Here is a 20,183-nt window from a genome sequence, read left to right as displayed (position 1 = left end):
TAGTCAAAATTGCTGAACTGGTGCATTTCCTGTTCAAATACAAGGGAGAAACACAAGGTGTGGCAGCGACGAGCCTCATCTCCCCTCACCTTGGACTGCGCTCTTCCTCACCCACTGGGCTGATGCATGTGATTGGCGCGTGCCTGTTGCTGTCTCCCTGTATGTTGCCAGTCTAAGGTTTGCAGACATGTTTATTATACACCCTGACTTTCCACAGTCTGGCTAATATCTTTAATGAATGTGTGTGACATATTTAGTCTTGCTGATCTGGAGTGAGAAGGCACAAGGTGAGGTAGACAGTACTGTACCACCCTGAAGGGGGCGCATGTGAGCCCAACAGGTGCTTGTTGCTGTTCTTCTACGCTGAGGCGCCAATAAGTTAGCAATATTAGAAAGTCAAGTGCACTGCAGCGGGCTGTTTATTTTGATTTTTTGTTCCGACTGACTGCTAAATGGAAAATTTAAGATTTCTAAAACTAAAGGAAAACAAGGAGGACTTTTACAAGAAAGTGACAAGAGATTTTCGTGGAGAAGGATAGGCACATGGACTTAATTTACAAATAAAGGTAAGACCATAAACAGTTTTCAATGTTATAAAAAATGGTATCAGACTAAGAAAAAAACAATCCAATATTTTTAAAAACTTAATTTTGACCTTAAATAAAATTTTCTTTTGTTAATCTTGTTATCCTGTTCGTGAACAGTCTGATTTAAAATTGAATAAAGCATCAGAATTAAAAGCTTTTAAAAACAACAACATATTTCAATTAAGGTCAAAATTGAAATCAACACTCTATACTTTCATTTGTATTGAATGAGTATGAATTGTGGAATTACCATGGAAAATTTACAACACATGGAGGGTGAGGAGCAAATGCGCTCTCTCTCGCCGCTATAAATGTAGCGTTCTTCCTTAGCCAAATATGCACCTTACCTGTCTATGTGTGCGTAAAGAATGTTCATGAAATATGAAACATAACCAGTAGTCAATGTGCAGGCTGCCACCTGAATAGTGAATAAGCGACTCTTTTGGGTTCATATATTTGTAAAACTGACCCTGAAGGAGTCACTGCCTCACCAGCCATGAACCTCACTGCACGTCACTGCTCTGTAATATTCTACGTTGGATTCTCTACACAGGAACTGACTATCACTGGCTCTAAGGAACACACGGGCGTTGTTGCGACACACACAAAAGCTCAACTCTTTTGGTTTTGTGCGACTTACTAACCAAACAATCTCTTGCTTTTACTGCAGTTGTTCTAATTATTAAAGTGTGACCTCAATAGCCTTAATAAACCCTATGGGCATGAAAATAGCAATTTTGCCCACACTTGGCGCCCTCTTATTGTTTCAATCACTCTAGATCACGGGTGTCAAACTCCAGTCCTGGATGGCCGCATTGGCCTCAAGTTTTCATTCTAATCATCTTCGTTAGTCACCAGTTTTTGCTGCTAATTAACTTCTTTTGCCTTAATTTTAATTAACTTGACTCAGACCCCGTAGCTGTTTCTTTTCCCTTAATTAGCAGCCAAACAATAATGAGATACAAAACGAGATGCCACCTGACCAGCTTACCTGTGCCCATCTCACAATATCTGAAAATAAAGAAAGGTAAAGGTCTTAGTAAGGTTGATCTCTCAGGTCATTAAAATATTTTGATGGTGTTCTTAGAAAAAAAAACAGAAAATCAACAATTTTGGAAATGTCTGCTGTGGCAAAATGAGAGCTGCAACAAGCCTCGGAATTAAATAACGAGTTTAATGAACTGCAAGACTCGGCTTCTCATCAAGAGATTGTTTGGAGTTTGAAATCACAGTTCAGGTGGTCATCTGTTGGCTTGTTTCATATCTCATTTCTGTTTGACCGTCATTTAATGAAGAAAGGAATCAATTCAGAGGACTGAATCCTTAAAAACAGGGCTATTAAAAGGAAGGGAAAAGAAATTAATTAGCAGTGAAAACTGGTCACTGATTATGAAAATTGTTAGAATGAAAACCTGCAGCCACTGTGGCCCACCAGCACCAGAGTTCGACGCCTCTGCTCTATATAAAAGACAAAGTATAGAAAACATAAAAGCAACACAGTATTTATTAATATGTAACATTACCAAACAGAAGAAAATATAATAGAAAATAATAAAATTAGATAGCAAAGTCTGCATATAAACAGTCTTAGAAAAGCTAAGTGAAAATCAGAAGTGTCAAGGTCTAGTGATTGGTGTTGTTCATGAATTACGTTTTCTGACAGCCAAATTGGATGATCTTGTGTTTCTTATTCTCTTCCAGGCTGTCCTACGGCATCCATCAGTTCCCAGGTTATAAATTAATTAAAACAGGTTTTGTAGCATCTGTGATTATTTCCCATTCCCAGGTAATAAACTAATTGAAAATAGAATCGAGTGTAAAATAGTGTGTGTGTGTGTGTGTGTGTAGTCCACCATTCAGAAGATTATGCATGTGACATGTCGAGTGCTATGGGAATGTCTCCAGTCTCTTGTCATGCCACAGCCAACAGACCAGCTATGGACTGACACTGCTGAAGGATTCTGCCAGAGATTCCAGTTCCCCAATTGTCTTGGAGGCCTGGATATCCGGTCCTCCAGAACGTTAAACAAACGACACGTGAACACAATAAAGACGTTTTCTTTGCTTTCTTCAGGATTTTGTAAGAAATTGACGGCAAGAAAAAGTTGCATGCAACATTTTTTTGAAGCCATCTAACCAAACGCAAGTGATGAAAGCTCATGTGGATGGTCCGATTTGCTGCAATGAGCAGAGAAACGCTCGTTGTATGATCCGCGTTCACGTGATGCTACAAATGGCAGAAAAACGCTCAGTTCAGACATCTGTGTGGACTCGCTGTAGTTATGGACAATTCACACACAATTTTTTTTTTAAACAAATCTTTTTAGAAAGCCTTTCAAAATTGAGTTAAAGGAGCGTAATACCAGAGCATGTCTGATGTCATCAGCATTTGTTTTGTAATTTTTAGAATAGTATTTATTCTAGGGAAGCTTACTCCAACCATTTCAAAAAAATAAAAGTGTTAAGTATTGCGCAGTTTCGCAGCTTTAATAATATATATTGTGATGAAAACCAGTGCATCGATGAGCCCCAAACACGAACACACAGTGAATCCCGGATTCAAATAAGGTTGGTTTGTTCACCTTAACTCTCCCAACCAGTAATAAAAGCACAAAAACAGTTTTATTTTCTCCACAATTCACACCACTACAATTGCTCTCACCACTACACTGCCCTCCTCCAGTCAAGCATTGCCTCCAGCTTGCCTGGAATGCCGTTCCTTTTATTACAGACTAGGGAAATTATTAAGCCAATTTGTATACAATTAAATTCTTTATTTTTGTCATTAAGTGTATCATTTCACTGTTAAAAGAAAGACAAACAAAGATAACTGGCAGTAACAGAGCAAAATTCATAATTGGTATGCCAGTTTGAAAAGATAAGTTTTGAGGGTACTTTTAAAATGTGTTATTGAATCGAGCTGACGGATATGAGAGGGAAGAGTATTCCAGAGTCTGTGGTGGGTTGGCACCTGCCTGGGATTGGTTCCTGCCTTGTGCTCTGTGTTGGCTGGGATTGGCTCTAGCAGACCCCCGTGACCCTGTGTTCGGATTCAGCGGGTTGGACAATGGATGGATGGAGTATTCCAGAGTTGAGGAGCACTTTGAGAGACGCCCGAGCTCCCATAGAACAGAGTTTGATGTGCGGTACAGAATGTCGAGCTGCAGATGAGGATCTGAGTGAGCGAGAGGAGTGTAAGTCTAGAGGAGATCAGCGAGACTGTGGAGAGCTTTAAATGTTAAGAGCAATATTGTGTATTGTATTCAGTAGTTAACAGGGAGCCAGTGAAGTTGAGAGAGAATAGGTGTAATATGTTCGGTGGATTTAGAATAGCAGGTTATTATCCTGGCAGCAGAATTTTGAAGAAGTTGTAAGCGATGGATACGTTTTTGTGGGATGCCAGATAGAATAGCATTACAGTAATCTATACGTGAGGTAACTAGGGCATTAACCAATACTTCAGTATTATGTTGCATAGGAACAGGACAAAGTCTAGAAATGTTTGGGAAATGGAAGAAGGCAGTCTGAGAAATGTTACTTATATGGAAGGAATTATTTAATAACCAGTAACGGCATACTGCATGATAATGTGCAGTGAATATTCTTGACTTGAGCATTCATAGTTTTCATCCTCTTTCTCTGTATGTTTAGCATTGGTTTGCTCAGAGGTTGATGTGCTTTGTGCTTCCTGAGCAGCTCTTCTTTTCTCCACCCTAGTGGCCCACTTCTTCTCTTCTTTTGTCGCCATCTTTTCGCATTAAAACTGATTAAGTCAGTGTGTGTGTTGCAATTACTTAGTACGTTTTCCTTAATTTTTCACTTAAGTCTTCAATCTGCCTCAAGAATGATTTAAGATATGAAGAGGTAGGAGAGGTGACGGTGAAGGTGGTAGGGATGAGAACGGCACCCGTACGCATGTGCTGCACGGCCTCCCTGCTGTCCGCTGCCGAGAGTCGATTCTACAATAAAATAGGAATAACCTTGGAGGTCAATCATCACCCCGAAAGTGGATAGTAGACGTCACATAGTCTATGTGTATCAATTTTCAGGTCAATAGGTAAAACGGTTTGCGAGCTACAGGCGATTTAAAATTCTGGACAGACAAACGAACAGCTACGGTAGCGTATTATATAAGAAGATAATAATAATGGGGGCGGCACGGTGGCGCAGTGGGTAGCGCTGCTGCCTCGCAGTTAGGAGACCCGGGTTCGCTTCCTGGGTCCTCCCTGCGTGGAGTTTGCATGTTCTCCCCGTATCTGCGTGGGTTTCCTCCCACAGTCCAAAGACATGCAGGTTAGGTGGATTGGCGATCCTAAATTGTCCCGTGTGTGTGTGTGTATGCCCTGCGGTGGGCTGGCAACCTGCTCTGGGTTTGTTTCCTGCCTTGCGCCCTGTGTTGGCTGGGACTGACTCCAGCAGACCCCTGTGCAGTGCAGGATTTACGTATAAGCTACACAAGCTATAGCTTAGGGCCCCCCCTTGTCCGAGTGAGCAATTGTCATATATACTTAAATATACTACAGCATTATTTGTCCCAACCCCTGTGACCCTGTAGTTCGGATATAGCGGGTTGGATAATAATAATGATTTATTATTTAATAATTGCCATTATTAGTGTATAAATGGATTGCATTTAAACGATTCACCAAAATCTAATGTTTTAAACGTTATTGTTTTTTCTTCAAAAAACCCGGTTTCCACGTTTACCTGTATTAGTTTAAATTGCACTTTTGCCACTCGCAATATGGCGTACGCGCTGACGTATCGTGTCTACTGGGCAACACAGTGAATGCGGAGTCTATCTATATATGTCTATGCTCTGGACTGCTGATAACTGCACACAACCCCCATACCTCCCACTGGTAAACACCCAAAACTACAATTTGGGCTGCAGGTTGGCGTTTTACAGAGGCAAACGAACGCGAATGTAACGTCTTATTGAAGTCAATCGAGAGCGCATTCATTTAACTAAGATCTGAACGCCCGAGTGCACAGGGCCTTAAAAATCTACAATTTTTACGCATCGTTTAAACATGTAGCGCTAAACAATGCCCTTAATGTTGACCTGTGCAGAAGAAAAATATTGATATTCTTAATTGTTAACAGTACATTCAGGTCCGCGTTGCGTATCGCGCACCTTACATTTTTGTTTCTCGCCGTCCCCGGTCTTCATTTGGCAAAGTGTCCAATAATGAGAATGGACATCCAGTCTATAGGCGTCACCTGAAAACAGACTAACGTGCGTTAAGCATAAAGCAGAATCCTCACAAACGACGCAATATCGTCTATCTGTATATTTGTATATGGTTGAGATGACAATAAAGTTCACTTTGACTTTGGAAAACGAACACGAGACTACAGGATTAAACTTTTTCGGCTGAGGTTTGTCAGATTGGTTCCTTCAATCTACACAAACCTTGTGAGTGCCCGCGCACACTGACGTCACACAGAGTGTTCTCCCGCCGCTCAGGTCTCGCGATGACAGCTCAGCTGCATATTTGAAGGACTTGAATTTAAAATTCGAGTTCAGTCCATTCGAATGTAAATCGGCAAAACCAACAGCGCAGCTCGCAGCTTTTTCGCGGTGCCTTATTTTTTGGAGTCCGAACTGGTAATGTGTTACCCACACCGCGCTCACGCCATTCGCTTGGAGCACCCGCCGACACGGGACTTCTCGTGCACGCGTCAAATCAGATGAAGTGCGCACCGGGGACGCTAAAGTTGACGCGAGGGTAGAGTGCTAACATCCCGACCGGGTCATGGCAGTTTCTAAAACGGGTGGAAGTATTCGCGGGGTCATCCAAAGACCCAATGCAACTCCAAAATCAATGCTGGAAACCACAGAACTCCATTACTGCTGTTTGTAAGGTAAGAAGCGCGACAGATGATGGCCTTTCAAAATAGAAGTTTAATCTTGATGAGGCTCTGTCAGGACACATGGAGCGTAAGATTTGTCGACACGCCTCTTATAATTAAGTATCTATTTTGTGTTCGTAAGAATTACATCTGAACGATTCGTTTTTTTTTTTTTGTCTGTTCAGCGCACTCCTGATTCACCGGTACAGGAAAACTCCCAGCTATGATTTGCCGTTCCACACATCTTGATGTCTAGTCATGCAACACGGCGACATATTTGAGGCTTCCCTTTTTTTTTTTTTGATCATCCATCCATTCATTTTCCAACCCGCTGAATCTGAACACAGGGTCACGGGGGCCTGCTGGAGCCAATCCCAGCCAACACAGGGCACAAGGCAGGAATCAATCCCGGGCAGGGTGCCAACGTTTGATCATATAGACCCAAAACCCCACCTTTGCAAGTGGAAAATAATGGCTTTGTAATAAAGAACAAGCCAATAGTTGTCATCAGCAAAAATGATAAGAAGGATTTGAAGTTCATCCATCCATCCATTTTCCAACCCGCTGAATCCGAACACAGGGTCACGGGGGTCTGCTGGAGCCAATCCCAGCCAACACAGGGCACAAGGCAGGAATCAATCCCGGGCAGGGTGCCAACGTTTGATCATATAGACCCAAAACCCCACCTTTGCAAGTGGAAAATAATGGCTTTGTAATAAAGAACAAGCCAATAGTTGTCATCAGCAAAAATGATAAGAAGGATTTGAAGTTCATCCATCCATCCATTTTCCAACCCTCTGAATCCGAACACAGGGTCACGGGGGTCTGCCGGAGCCAACACAGGGCACAAGGCAGGAACCAGTCCCGGGCAGGGTGCTAACCCACCACAGAGGATTTGAAGTTGTGCCTGCTATATCAACTGGCCCCAGGAGTTCACCCCATAATGAGATTCAAGGGATCTAAAGTTACTCCTTTTCACAAAACCTAAAAAAAAAGAGGGATGGTTGGGGACATCCATAAGCATGTGGAGTGTTGTTTCAAGGTTGCTGATCTTTAATTGGTAATGCTTATGATGTTTTGATTCTTTAATGACCTCTTGGGCACAGCCATCAACAACAACATTTATTTCTATTGCACATTTGCAGACCCCCGTGACCCTGTGTTCGGATTCAGCGGGTTGGAAAATGGATGGATGAATTTTCATACAAACTATGTAGCTCAAAGTGCTTTACATGATGAAGAAAGAGAAAAAAGACAAAATAAATAATTCAAATTAGGGAACACTAATTAACATAATGCCCTGCGGTAGGCTGGCACCCTGCCCGGGGTTTGTTTCCTGCCTTGTGCCCTGTGTTGGCTGGGATTGGCTCTAGCAGATTCCTGTGACCCTGTAGTTAGGATATAGCGGGTTGGATAATGGATGGAAGGAAAATAGAAAAGGGTACTAGCCATCCATGCCATCCGTTTACTACTCAAGTACCTTAGTTGTTTATCTTCCGAGAAATTATTATCGGTGTAATGTTAACTTTATTTTTGTTATTGCCTCATAAATTTCAACTGCTGTGTCTGATGCCAACACAGAAGGACAGTCTGAAAATTATTTCTGAAGCATAAAAATCGGAGAATTTTACTTTTTTAACATAGAATAAAAGTAAAGTCCGATGGCCAGGGAGGACAGAAAAAACAAAAAAAACTCCAGACAGCTGGAGAAAAAAAATAAAATCTGCCGGGGTTCCGAGGCCACGTGACCACCCAGCCCCCTCTGGGCAATCTAAACTGCATCTGCAGTGTGTCTGTCTGCGGAGAGAGTCTCAACCTCATTGAGAGGTGTACTTACCATGGCAGTGACATTCATGTCTCTGGTGACTCTTTCTGTGAAGTCAGTAGACGGATTGGGAGAGCATGGGAGGGTCATGAGGTCGCTGGAAAGGGGTGTGTGTGGCGCTCCCGATATCTATGCAAAAGAACGAAGCTCCAAGTCTTTAGAGGCCTGGTGCTTCCTGTCCTGCTATATGGTTGCGAGACATGGACGCTATCCAGTGACCTGAGACGAAGACTGGACTCCTGTGTCTCTTTGGAGAATCCTTGGGTACGGCTGGTTTGACTTTGTGTTGCTCGCGGAGTCCCGAATGAGACACATTTCTTGCATTGCGAGGGAGCATCAGTTACGGCACTACGGCCATTTGGCGCGTTTCCCCGAGGGTGATCCTCATTGTTGAGGACCCGAGTGGCTGGACCAGGCCAAGGGGTCACCCACGGAACACCTGGCTGCGGCAGATAGAGGGTCATTTCCGGAAGGTGGGACTGGACCGCAAATCTGCTGAGGGGGTTGCCAACCGAGATCCTGAGTTGTTTCGTCGTGTAGTGGGTGCGGCAGCGCACTGTACCAGCGCATGCTCCCTAACTTGATTTGACTTGATTCTTTACTGTTCTTTCTAGCCCTACGAGCGCCACTCCCAGATGGTTAAAGATGACAAATTTCAAACCTCCGCATGCGTGGTATCATTTTAGAGTATCATTTTATGAATATGATGGACCTATCAGGGGGTGAAAAATGACATATTTATATAGAACGTTATTTGTCTCCAGGAGGAAATTTGGCTTTTTACGATGCTCTTTAAATAAATAGTCTGTATATGGTGAAAAAAAGAATTTTAAATACAATTTCTTGTATTAGGAATTTGTCATTTTTTGCATATCCCAGTTTACTTTCCAGAGAGTTTTTGGAGTCAGAGTGCTGGATCAGCTATTTGTACAGCACCCCTGGAACAGCTGCAGGTTAAGGGCCTTGCTCAAGGGCCCAATGGAGTAGCACTCCTTCTTCTGTCACTACCAGGATTTGAACTGGCAGCCTTCAAATTACCAGCCCAGATCCTTTTGCCAGAGAGCTCACTGGGTAGTTAGATAAATAGGTAAGTAAATAAATAAATACATCAGATAGATAGATAGATACTTTATTAATCCCAATGGGAAATTCACATATACCCACACTATGGCCTGAACACACACCTGAATGACTGTAAGATAGATAGATGATACTTTATTAATCCCCAAGGAGAAATTCACATACTCCAGCAGCAGCATACTGATAAAAAAACAATATTAAATTAAAGAGTGATAATAATGCAGGTATACAGACAGACAATAACTTTGTATAATGTTAATGTTTACCCCCTCTGGTGGAAATGAAGAGTTGCATAGTGTGATGGAGGAACGATCTCCTCAGTCAGTCAGTGGAGCAGGACGGTGACAGCAGTCTGTTGCTGAAGCTGCTCCTCTGTCTGGAGATGATACTGATATATGATATAAATGATAAGTGATATAAAGCTAGAAAATTAAATAAAAGAAAACTTCTGACTGTCACAGTCCCAGTGAAGATGTATTGCTGTTGGTATGAAGGAGCCCCCAGTTGCGTTTCTTGACACAGTTTAGCTGAAAGATTTATGGCTGAAAGTCGTCGGTTTTGTTGTGTCAATAGAAAGGATATGCAGCATTGTTCATAATGGCGCTCAGTTTTTTTTGTAACTTTCTCCTTTTGTATGACCTCCAAGGTGTCCAGAGTGTGTCCCATAACTGAACCTGCCCTTTTAATTAACTTGTTAATTCGGTGGTCTTCTCTTAAAGTGATATTACCAGCCCAGCACGCCACACTGGCCATCACAGAGCTTTAGATGATGTGAAGGATGTTGCTTTCCACATTGAAGGAACGTAGTCTCTCTCTAAGGGGGGGAAAAAAAAGCCTGCTCTGCTGTTTCTTCTCCAGTTCCTCTGTGTTCCAAGACCAGTCCAACCAGTCATTAATGTGGACCCCCAAGTCCTTGTAGGAGTGCATCACCTCTACATTCCATCCATCCATCCATCCATTTTCTAACCCGCTGAATCCGAACACAGTGTCACGGGGGACTGCTGGAGCCAATCCCAGCCAACACAGGGCGCAAGGCAGGAACCAATCCCGGGCAGGGCGCCAACCCACCACAGACCTCTACATTCCCTCCCTGAATAATGGCCGGACATAGCGGCTTATTGGTGCGGCAAAAGTCAGTAAGCAGTTCCTTGGTTTTGCTGATATTTAAGATGCAGACTGTTCTTATTGCACCAAGAAACAAAGTTCTCCCCTTGACTCCTCTCCTTTGTCTGATCCCATTTATCAATGCACCCCATAAGTGTAGAATCAGAGAATTTTTGTATGCGACATGACCTGGTGGGATATTTCTAGTCTGAGGTGTACAGAGTGAAGAGAAGAGCAGACAGACCTGTTCCTTGTGGTGCTCCAGTGTTGCACACGTGGTCCTTGAGTCTCAGAAACTGCAATCTGCCTGACTGACGGTCCATCATCCAGGACACCACAGGCACATCTCTGAGTTTATTGTTTAACAGGGATGGCTGAGTGGTATTAAAGACACTGAGAGAATCTAAAACAGAATCCTCACAGTGCTGCCAGCTTTGTCCAGGTGAGAATAAACCGTGTGGAGCAGACAGATAATTGCATCTTCCACTTCATTCTTTGTCCGATAGGCAAACTGCAGTGGGTCCAGATTGGCTTTCACAAGAGGACTCATGTAGTCGCGGACCAGCATCTCAGAGGTCTTCATGTTGTGAGACACAAATGCTTCTGCTTTGTAGTCATTAGGTGAAGAGGCTCCTACCTTCTCCTTGCGGGATGTTTTCCACTGTGGTGGCACTTTCTATAGCCTTTGGGACAGACTGAACAGGTGATGGAGGACACCACAAAGTTGGTCAGCACAGGCCTTAAGAACTCAAGAACTGACTCCGTCATTTCTATTACATTATATTGATTTGAAGTACACATATTCAAATATTTGATCCAACTATTCTTGTTTATGATGTAAAGATTTACTTCATAAGGTAGAAGAACATTTCTTGTAAACACCCAGAATTTGTTCATCTTATGCCACTTCAGACTTTTTCAGTTTGTTGAGGCGACATTAATAGTAAGGTTTTTAAATGGATACGTATATGAGAACATTGATTTTATTTTATGTGTACAGTATATATTGTGTGTTTAAGTGCTGGGAGTATATTCTGGTTTGACCAATTTTTGGTGTTTCCATTTAGACCATAATGTTGACTTACTGTAGTTGTTTGGGCAGCCTTGTCTGTGGTTTGTGGTAATGCTAGAGTGCCGTTCAGCACATTAACTGTGTCCAGGGTCTGGTGCACCAAAATCTGCTGTTCCTGTAGGTCCTCGTCATCAGTAGCTTGACGGGTGCTGTCTTCACTCCCTTCTTTTACTCGGTGGGATGGCACTTTGTTTAGTATGAACAGATACTGTATAGTTTTTCATTTTTATTATGAACATAGCTGTCAGTTCTCTGTGTCCTGCATTGCCTCTGACTGACTCATAGTTGTGAACGATATTGATCACGTACATTCTGGGGCAGTGCTTCGTTCACTCATGCTCTTGTAACATGCTTGAATACTAAAGCATAACCTGGTTCTGAAAGAAGATCTTTCTTTTGTAGAAAGTTATTTTTAATGCCTGTATTCTCCACACACATGGCACATGGTTTATTTAGTTTGCAGCGGTCTTTTAGGAGACTTTTTGGGCCTGGAAGACTTATCCATCATAACCGTAGACTTGATATCGGTTAGACGAAGTTGAACTGAGCAACCAGAACTCTTAGCTGCTTAATTCCCCACTCCTGCTTTGTGCCCTGCCTTTGAGATACTCTCTCTTAATGAGAGCGCCATTAACAGATACCTGGACTTGAGCCTGGCATATGCAGGCTTTAAAAGAAGTACAACTAAATAATCAAAGACTTTATGACCAACACCTTCCAAAGCCCACCTTACTAATCCAAAGTGAAACATCTGAACAAACTGAAGCCAGAAGAGCAGACAAAATGACCAGAGGTTAATATTACTTACCCGGACAACACCGCGGGCCGCTTCTATGTATTTACTATAATATGAAAAGGAGTATTGTGTGCTTTTGTAGGGGTTGTTGGGTGAGGCTTGATGGAGAGTGGAAGTGAAGTGCAACACAAAGGAGAATCAAGGGGTTGCTGTTTACTTTCAGCTTTGTCAGCTTTTCTTTATAATTTAAGCACTGCAAACTGTCCACCTTGAACTAAGAGGACAATTCAGACATGACCGCATTCATGTTTACAACGAAGGAAGCATTTACCACAATTCTGGAATCCAATCAGACCTAAAATGAACAAAAAGTCTTGACTCACAAGAGCAGAGACAGACAGAGAGGCAGTGTAGATGATGGATGAGACAGTTAGCAATAACAATAGGGTCACCATTTGAAAAACACAATAATCTATCTATCTATCTATCTATCTATCTATCTATCTATCTATCTATCTATCTATCTATCTATCTATCTATCTATCAACCACATTTATTAATATAGCACATTTTCGTACAAAAAGTAGCTCAAAGTGCTTTACATAATGAAGAAAAGAAAAATAAAAGACAAAATACAAAATTAAAATAAGACAACATTAGTTAACATAGAAAAGGAGTAAGGTCCGATGGCCAGGGTGGACACAAAAAACAAAAAAAAAAAACTCCGGAAAGCTGGAGAAAAAAAATAAAATCTGTAGGCGTTCCAGGCCACGAGACCTATCTATACAAACACTATGGTCTGTGTGTCCTGCCCCAGAGATCAATCTAATTGGTCGGTTTGGATTTGTTTGACATGATGAAAGTGCAAGTGTGAGGCAGATGAGAGAGGAGTAAAGATGTAACAATCCCAGAACCTTTTGCTTTATTTTCTTAATCCATTCTACAAAAACAACCGGGCAGTGCTGGGTATTTTGACTAATATAAAATAAAGCAAATGGACTTTTGGAACTCCGGCTTTATTATGTTATCCAAAGTGAAGATAAAACAGGGTTCCTCATCAGCGTTTTGAAGCTAAAAGTTGGGGCCCATTTCACTTTATACTTCATACCTAGCAATTTACAAGCAGTTTGTGTTGAACATCTTAATACATAATTCGCCTGCCTCCTCACTCACTCACGTCCGTCCGAAGCCGAATGCGCACTCGCCTTCTGCGCAGCTGCCCGAAAAACCTTACGAGACCGACATCCAACCCCAACATTGTGGCAGGCGGCGGATTTATGGCCGCAAAAATTCAAAGAGAAAGGCGACTTCGATTAAAGCTCTAGAGGCCTGAAAGGCGATTTCGACTACAGCTCGAGGCCTAATTACACATTCTGATTCAATTACGCATTCATTCAATACACCTATATACCATATTGTACTGGAACATTCATCATTCAATATTATACTATAGGCCTGGAAAATTCGTACAGTAATGAGTAAAGCGGACTACAATCATTATTCTTCATTACTTATCATTTGTTCTTCATACACTGCTGACACAAACTCGTGCCCGTTTCATCTTACGTTGTCGAAACGGGCTCTTTGTCTAGTAATATATAATTAAGATACTGTGCTTTTTTTTTTTTTTTTTTTTTTTTTTTTTCTTGTGCTCAGCGTCTGAATGATGAGATTCTCCAATTTCCATGTCTCAACAGCAAAGAAAATAAACAGTTATTTAGTATGTTTTTTTTTTTTTAAAGATTATAGACCTTTACTTTTCTTTCATGTTTTTTATGTAGTTTTATTTTTTCCTTAACCAAATCTTCATTTGCTCATTTCAGGAGCTTCTGTAAGCCTTGGGATGGAACAAACGTGCAATCTGAGAGCAAGAATGGACGGAGGCCTAATGGCAGAGCCTGGTAGGACCTTTTGAACTGGAAGTGGTTACTTTTGTGTTTGCTTTCACCCATACCTACATTCATTTAAGGTGCGCTGAAGCTGGTTACAAGTTTGTTTTGTTGTATGCTTTGGTGGGCTGAATGGTCCGTCCTGATCTAGAATGTTCTAATATAAAGGTGGCCATTTACAGAAGGAAGCGTCTCAGTCTTGACCTGAGTCTACTGCAGGATGGAGTTCCACAGACAGACACTTAGCTGTGAGCTGTCAGAGGGTCCAATTTGTGTGTTTGATTGTCTCTGTGCTTATTTCCCTCGATCTTCTGTTTATTTTGCTGCCAAGAGCCATTTTTTGTTTTGTTATTCAACATGGTGGCTGGGTTGGCTCTACAACTTTTCTTTGGATTTTGCCTGTCACTTGTACCCAGCATATTTATTTTATTAAATGCAGCAGCGCATCTTTTGTTCAACCAGCCGAGGTTGGCACATGTTACTCGTCTCTTCAGATCAGTATAGTGGTTTCCAGTAGCAGCATATATTAAGTTCAGATCCTTAATGCTGACCCACATGCTGGGAAGCAATTTTGAGGTCTTCTGCTCCTTTCTCAACCACCCAGATCTACTGATGAGCTGCGTCTGATGATGCCGCCTCAGCGTGGTATCAAATTACTGTCTAGACTTGTGTAGCTCCTGAATTGTGGAATGAGCTGCCCACCTCCATGTGAAACTCCGGCTTCCTCAGTGTGTTCAAGAAGCGTTTTCAAGACTTGCTTATCTGGTGAATTTCTAAGAAATGACTCTTAGATTTTGTAAATCTGGGAATTGAAACCTGCTTGTATTTTGTTTTGAGCTTTTCACTTGTGCAAATCAATTTTGTCACCTTGTCCTGTCACACCTGTTCCCAAACAGGCCCCAGACTGATGTTACTTGATGATGTTGACCTCTTTTGTGAGTCGCTTTGGATAAATGTGTCTGCTTAGCAGAGAAATGTAAATTATTATTACATGGCCATTGATATGTCTGTTTATAGCTCTGCTGTCGTCATGGTAATACTGTTATCCTCCTTTTGGATCCCTGTATAGTTTTGATTTATTTGGGTTCTTCACATTAAAAAAGTTTAAGAACCCCCCTGCATTAGGCCAAGGACGGCTCCTGTTACAACAGCATCTGTCATTAGTCATCCATCCATCCATTATCCTAACTTCAGGGTCACGGGGGTCTGCTGGAGCCAATCCCAGCCAACACAGGGCGCAAGGCAGGAACAAACGCCGGGCAGGGTGCCAGCCCACCGCAGGGTACACACACCCACACACTAGGGACAATTTAGAATCGCCAATGCACCTAACCTGTATGTCTTTGGACTGTGGGAGGAAACCGGATTGCCCGGAGGAAACTCACGCAGGCACGGGGAGAACATGCAAACTCCACGCATCCCGGGTCTCCTAACTGCGAGGCAGCAGCGCTATCCACTGCGCCACCGTGCCGCCCATCATTAGTCATATGGTTTGAAATTCTCTCTACTGAAAAAGAGCGTCAGAAATGTAAACATAATTAAATAACATGTGTCCTCAAGGAATTTGCCAAAATAAATTTTGTCACGGATGCATGCCAGAGGGGTCACCTTCTAGGCTCACCTAAGGTACTGTATGTGGTACCACCCTGGGATGAGAGGGGCCGTTGTCACTAACGGACTTTTGTGACTTGAGCTTGACAGTCCAATTTTGTTCCAAGCGTAACTGTTGGAGTGGCAAACCACTACCATTGTAAACAACTGTAACCCTTGTGACTCACCGGCAGCCGCCCTATGACCCACTTTTGTTTGAGTGACACTTTCGCAGAGCTCCTGGATGACTACATCCTTTCAAAAATTTAGAGCAAGATGAAAACATTAACTTACAATATCCTGTAGAATATCTACAACCGTTAACACCGTCTGGTTTTCCACCGGCCGAATTACTGTTGAAAGGAGGTATCGTAATGTTATTGCGTAATTTATGTCTGAATGATGGACTATGCAATAGGATAACATTAGTTGTATTCATAATTGGTCGTACAATTCTAATATGTGAAATTTTAACAGACGACAAGAAAGGTAATGCTGCGGTGGGTTGGCACCCTGTTCGGGATTGGTTCCTGCCTTGTGCCCTGTGTTGGCTAGGATTGGCTCCAGCAGACCCCCGTGACCCTGTGTTCGGATTCAGCGGGTTGGCAAATTGGATGGATGGAAGAAAGGTAATGTAGTACATCTTCTGTGGATAACATTAGACACCAAAGGAGATCTTCATATGCCATTTGTCGCTATCCAGTTAGAATAGCTTTTGCTATGACAATTAACAAATCACAAGGACAAACATTTGAAAATGTCGGTTTATTTATTAAAGAGAAAGAAACGATATTCACTCACAGGCAGTTAAGCGTTGCGTTGTCACAATGAAAGTCCAAACACGGAATCAAAATTCCAAGCGATATTGACGAAAAGTTAATTCCAAATATTGTTTTTACTGAAGTTTTACAGTAAAAGTGTAAGATTTAAAAGAATTTGCATGTTAATTTCAAAACCAAACACAATGAAAACATATAACACAACAAATACCTCTAACGCAACATGAAACATAATTTTCTTTCAATTTATTACAGTTTACTATTTGTTACTATGGTTAATTACTCGCTGTAATGTAAAATAGTCTATTATGCATATATAACAATTCCTATGAAAATAACATTGTTTAAATTATACATCCGCTTCCCCATACGTGAGTGGCAGAGCCGCAAAGTTGCTAGCATGTAGCGCCCGCCTGGGGGTTGGCGAGCGAAGCAAGCAGGGGGCAGAGCCCCCTAGTCCTTCAAAAAACATTTAACCATTGTCCAACAATGCCGTAGGGACTGTTTAATCAAGATTTTATGCAGTCTGTTCTGTTCAGTCATGGGACCAGGTCTATTGAGTAGTTTCAGAGATAAATTGTAATTTACGTGGAATTGCTATATGGACCATTCCATCCCAATTTGATTTTTTTTTTTTTTTTTTTTTTTTTTTTTTTTTTTTAATTAAAGGTGTGACAATCAGGGTCAGCTCCACGATCCCGGGTTGCTCCCTGGAGCCTCTTGACCCAGAACTGCTGATAACATAACCAAGGAATAACATAACGCCTTATTAAGTTTGTTTCTGATTGTTTGGTCAGAGACATTCACACCAGTGGCCTGCCTGCCTGCTGGAGGTCATTTTGTAGTCTCTGGCAGTGCTCATCCTGTACTCCTTGCCCAATGGAGCAGATACCGGTGGGTCCTGCTGATGGGTTAAGGTCCTTCTACGAGGGGCCCTGTCCAGCTCTCCTAGAGTAACTGCCTGCCTGTCTCCTGGAATCTCCTCCATGCCCTTCAGACTGTGCTGGCAGACACAGCAAACCTTCTGGCAATGGCACATATTGATGTGCCTGCCATCCTAAAGAAGTTGGACTACCTGTGCCACCTCTGCAGGGTCCAGATATGGCCTCATGCTACCAGTAGTGACACTGACCATAGGCAAATGCAAAATGAGTGACAAAACACATGAGGAGGGAAAAATGTCAGTGGCCTCCCTCCACCTGTTTAACCATTCATTCCTGTTTTGGGGGTCGTCTCATTGTTGCCCCCCCTCTAGTGCACCAAAGCAGCTGAAACTGATGAACAAGCCCCTCTGCTACTTAACTGACCTGATCAGTAGCCCAGAAGTGTCATTGACTTGATGCTATACTCTCATTCAAAAGGGGTCCTTTCAGTTTTTTGAGCAGTATATAAGAGCAACATGGCATTTATTAACATATAACATTATCAAATAGAAGAAAATAAAATAGATAGAAAAGCCTGGATATTAACAGTCTTAGAAGAGCTTACCAAAAATCAAAAATGTCAAGGGGGTAAATGTTAGCCTGGGCAGCTTTTGGTTTAGCTATCAATGTTATACAATGGGCCTCGCAGTTAAGAGACGTAGGTTCGCTTCCCGGGTCCTCCCTGCGTGGAGTTTGCATGTTCTCCCCGTGTCTGCGTGGGTTTCCTCCCACAGTGCAAAGACATGCAGGTTAGGTGCATTGGCGATTCTAAATTGTCTCTAGTGGGTGCTTGGTGTGTGGGTGTGTGTGCCCTGCGCTGGGCTGGCACCCTGCCCAGGGTTTGTTTCCAGCCTTGCGCACTGTGTTGGCTGGGATTGGCTCCAGCAGACCCCCCATGACCCTGTAGTTAGGATATAGCGGGTTGGATAATGATTGGATGGGATATTATACAATGACTATGCTTACTGACATCCAGATCAGATCATCTCACATCTCTTGATCTCATCTCTGACATTGCTTCCTATGTTGCCCTTCCTGTGCCACCTCTGCAGGGTCCAGGTATGGCCTCATGCTACCAGTAGTGACACTGACCGTAGCCAAATGCAAAATGAGTGACAAAACAGATGAGGAGGGAAAAATGTCAGTGGCCTCCCTCCACCTGTTAAAATCCATTTCTGTTTTGGGGGTCGTCTCATTGTTGCCCCACTAGTGCACCAAAGCAGCTGAAACTGATGAACAAGCCCCTCTGCTACTTAACTGACCAGATCAATAGCCCAAAAGTGTCACTGACTTGATTCTATACTCTCCTTAAAAAGGGGTCCTTTCATTTTTTTGAGCAGTTTATTTATGATTATGTTAGTTACCCCCTCAATATAGGGGTACCATGCACAAAAATGGCCGTGTTTTCTAAATGGCTAATATAATATTTTTCTTAAGCCCCTTGAAGTAAAGCTGAAAGTCTGCACTTCAATCATATCTTGATTGCTTTGTTTCAAATCCATTGTGGTGGAGCACAGAGCCAGAATTCTGAAAATTGTGTCACTGTCCAAATGTTTAGGGACACCTGCACTTCCTCGGAGCCCGCATGCTCTGGGACTCCCAATAATCTATTTATAATTTGGAACGCCACAAACCTCTTTTGCATCACAAAAGGGTATCGATATTTTCAGCCACGTCTGTATGGGTGTGTTTTACTTATAAAATTCTAAACAAGGTTTACTTAAGTTTTTAGTAAAGCCCTCTGTCATCACAATTCTGTGTACTTTTGGAAAAGAACACACTGCACCTCCTTTTTATATTTCTTGTCATAGCTCACCCTTTGATGTGTTTTGATTTTTCACTCATGAGATATTTCTGGTACACAGACAGGAATGAAAATATCCGAAGGAAGTTAAGTTGGACTGATGATACGCCATTAAAGATGCAGAGGAACAGAGCAGAAGAGCACGTTTTTCCCAGGTCAGTGTATTTAATGTTCATTTATTAGGATGAATTTCAATCCTTTTATATACAAAGGTGTGCAGTGTGCACCAATGAATATAGTAATGGTAGTGGGGGTACCTGGCACTGGGCTGGGGAAAGGGCACCAACTACATTTTGAAATGAAACGTGTCCTATGGGGTTGTCACAGTGTTATTGCTACAGTAAGGAAACCTGGGTTTGCACCCTCGGTTCCTTCATGTGTGGGGTTTGCATGTTCTCCCTTTGTCTCTGAGGTTTTCCTGTGGGTTCTCCTATTTCCTCTCATAGTCCAAAGAGGGTGAATTGGCAGAACTATTGTCTGGGTGTGTATGTGTGGAGTGTTTGCCCTGTAATGGACGGACACCCTCTTCAGGATGTGCCCCTGCCTTGTGTCCAATGCTAGCGTTGATAGGTTCCTGTTCTGGAATAAGAGGGTTAGAAAATGGCATCACATGGCCTATCGTCCTCCCCTGTGCAAAATTTGGAGGCGATCTCTTCAAAGGTGTGGTTCTGCACACCAGACAAACACACATTCAGCTTTATATGTCAGACCAGGGGTACTGAGTTACAGTCCTGTAGGTCTGCACTGGCTGCAGGATTTCGTTCCCACCAGTTTTGTAATTATAAGGAAGGCCTAACAGGTAATGAGACTGGGCTCATAATTATATGGCTTGTTAGTGCTTTCATTCTTCCAAGACCAAGAATGTTTTTTTTGTTGTTTTCTGAGAACTTTATGCATATGTTTTTGGTCTGTCCTTTCTCTTGTTTATTTCTAATCAT

The 20,183-nt window shown here is 42.4% G+C and overlaps 1 protein-coding gene across 1 annotated transcript in view; it reads left to right on the top strand.

Annotated features, from left to right (window-relative positions):
• The window catches only part of LOC114657340 (uncharacterized), a 155,662-nt gene that overhangs the window by 6,785 nt on the left and 128,694 nt on the right, over positions 1 to 20,183 (top strand). The window contains exons 2-3 of the mRNA XM_051931494.1: positions 14,087 to 14,161; positions 19,307 to 19,400. Of these exons, the coding sequence (XP_051787454.1) occupies positions 14,104 to 14,161; positions 19,307 to 19,400 (152 nt within the window). The 5' untranslated portion in view covers positions 14,087 to 14,103. The remainder of the gene's footprint in view (positions 1 to 14,086; positions 14,162 to 19,306; positions 19,401 to 20,183) is intronic.

This window comes from Erpetoichthys calabaricus, chromosome 9 (genome assembly GCF_900747795.2).
Source record: "Erpetoichthys calabaricus chromosome 9, fErpCal1.3, whole genome shotgun sequence".
Lineage (NCBI taxonomy): Eukaryota > Metazoa > Chordata > Cladistia > Polypteriformes > Polypteridae > Erpetoichthys > Erpetoichthys calabaricus.
This window is presented reverse-complemented; position numbering and strand designations above follow the sequence as displayed.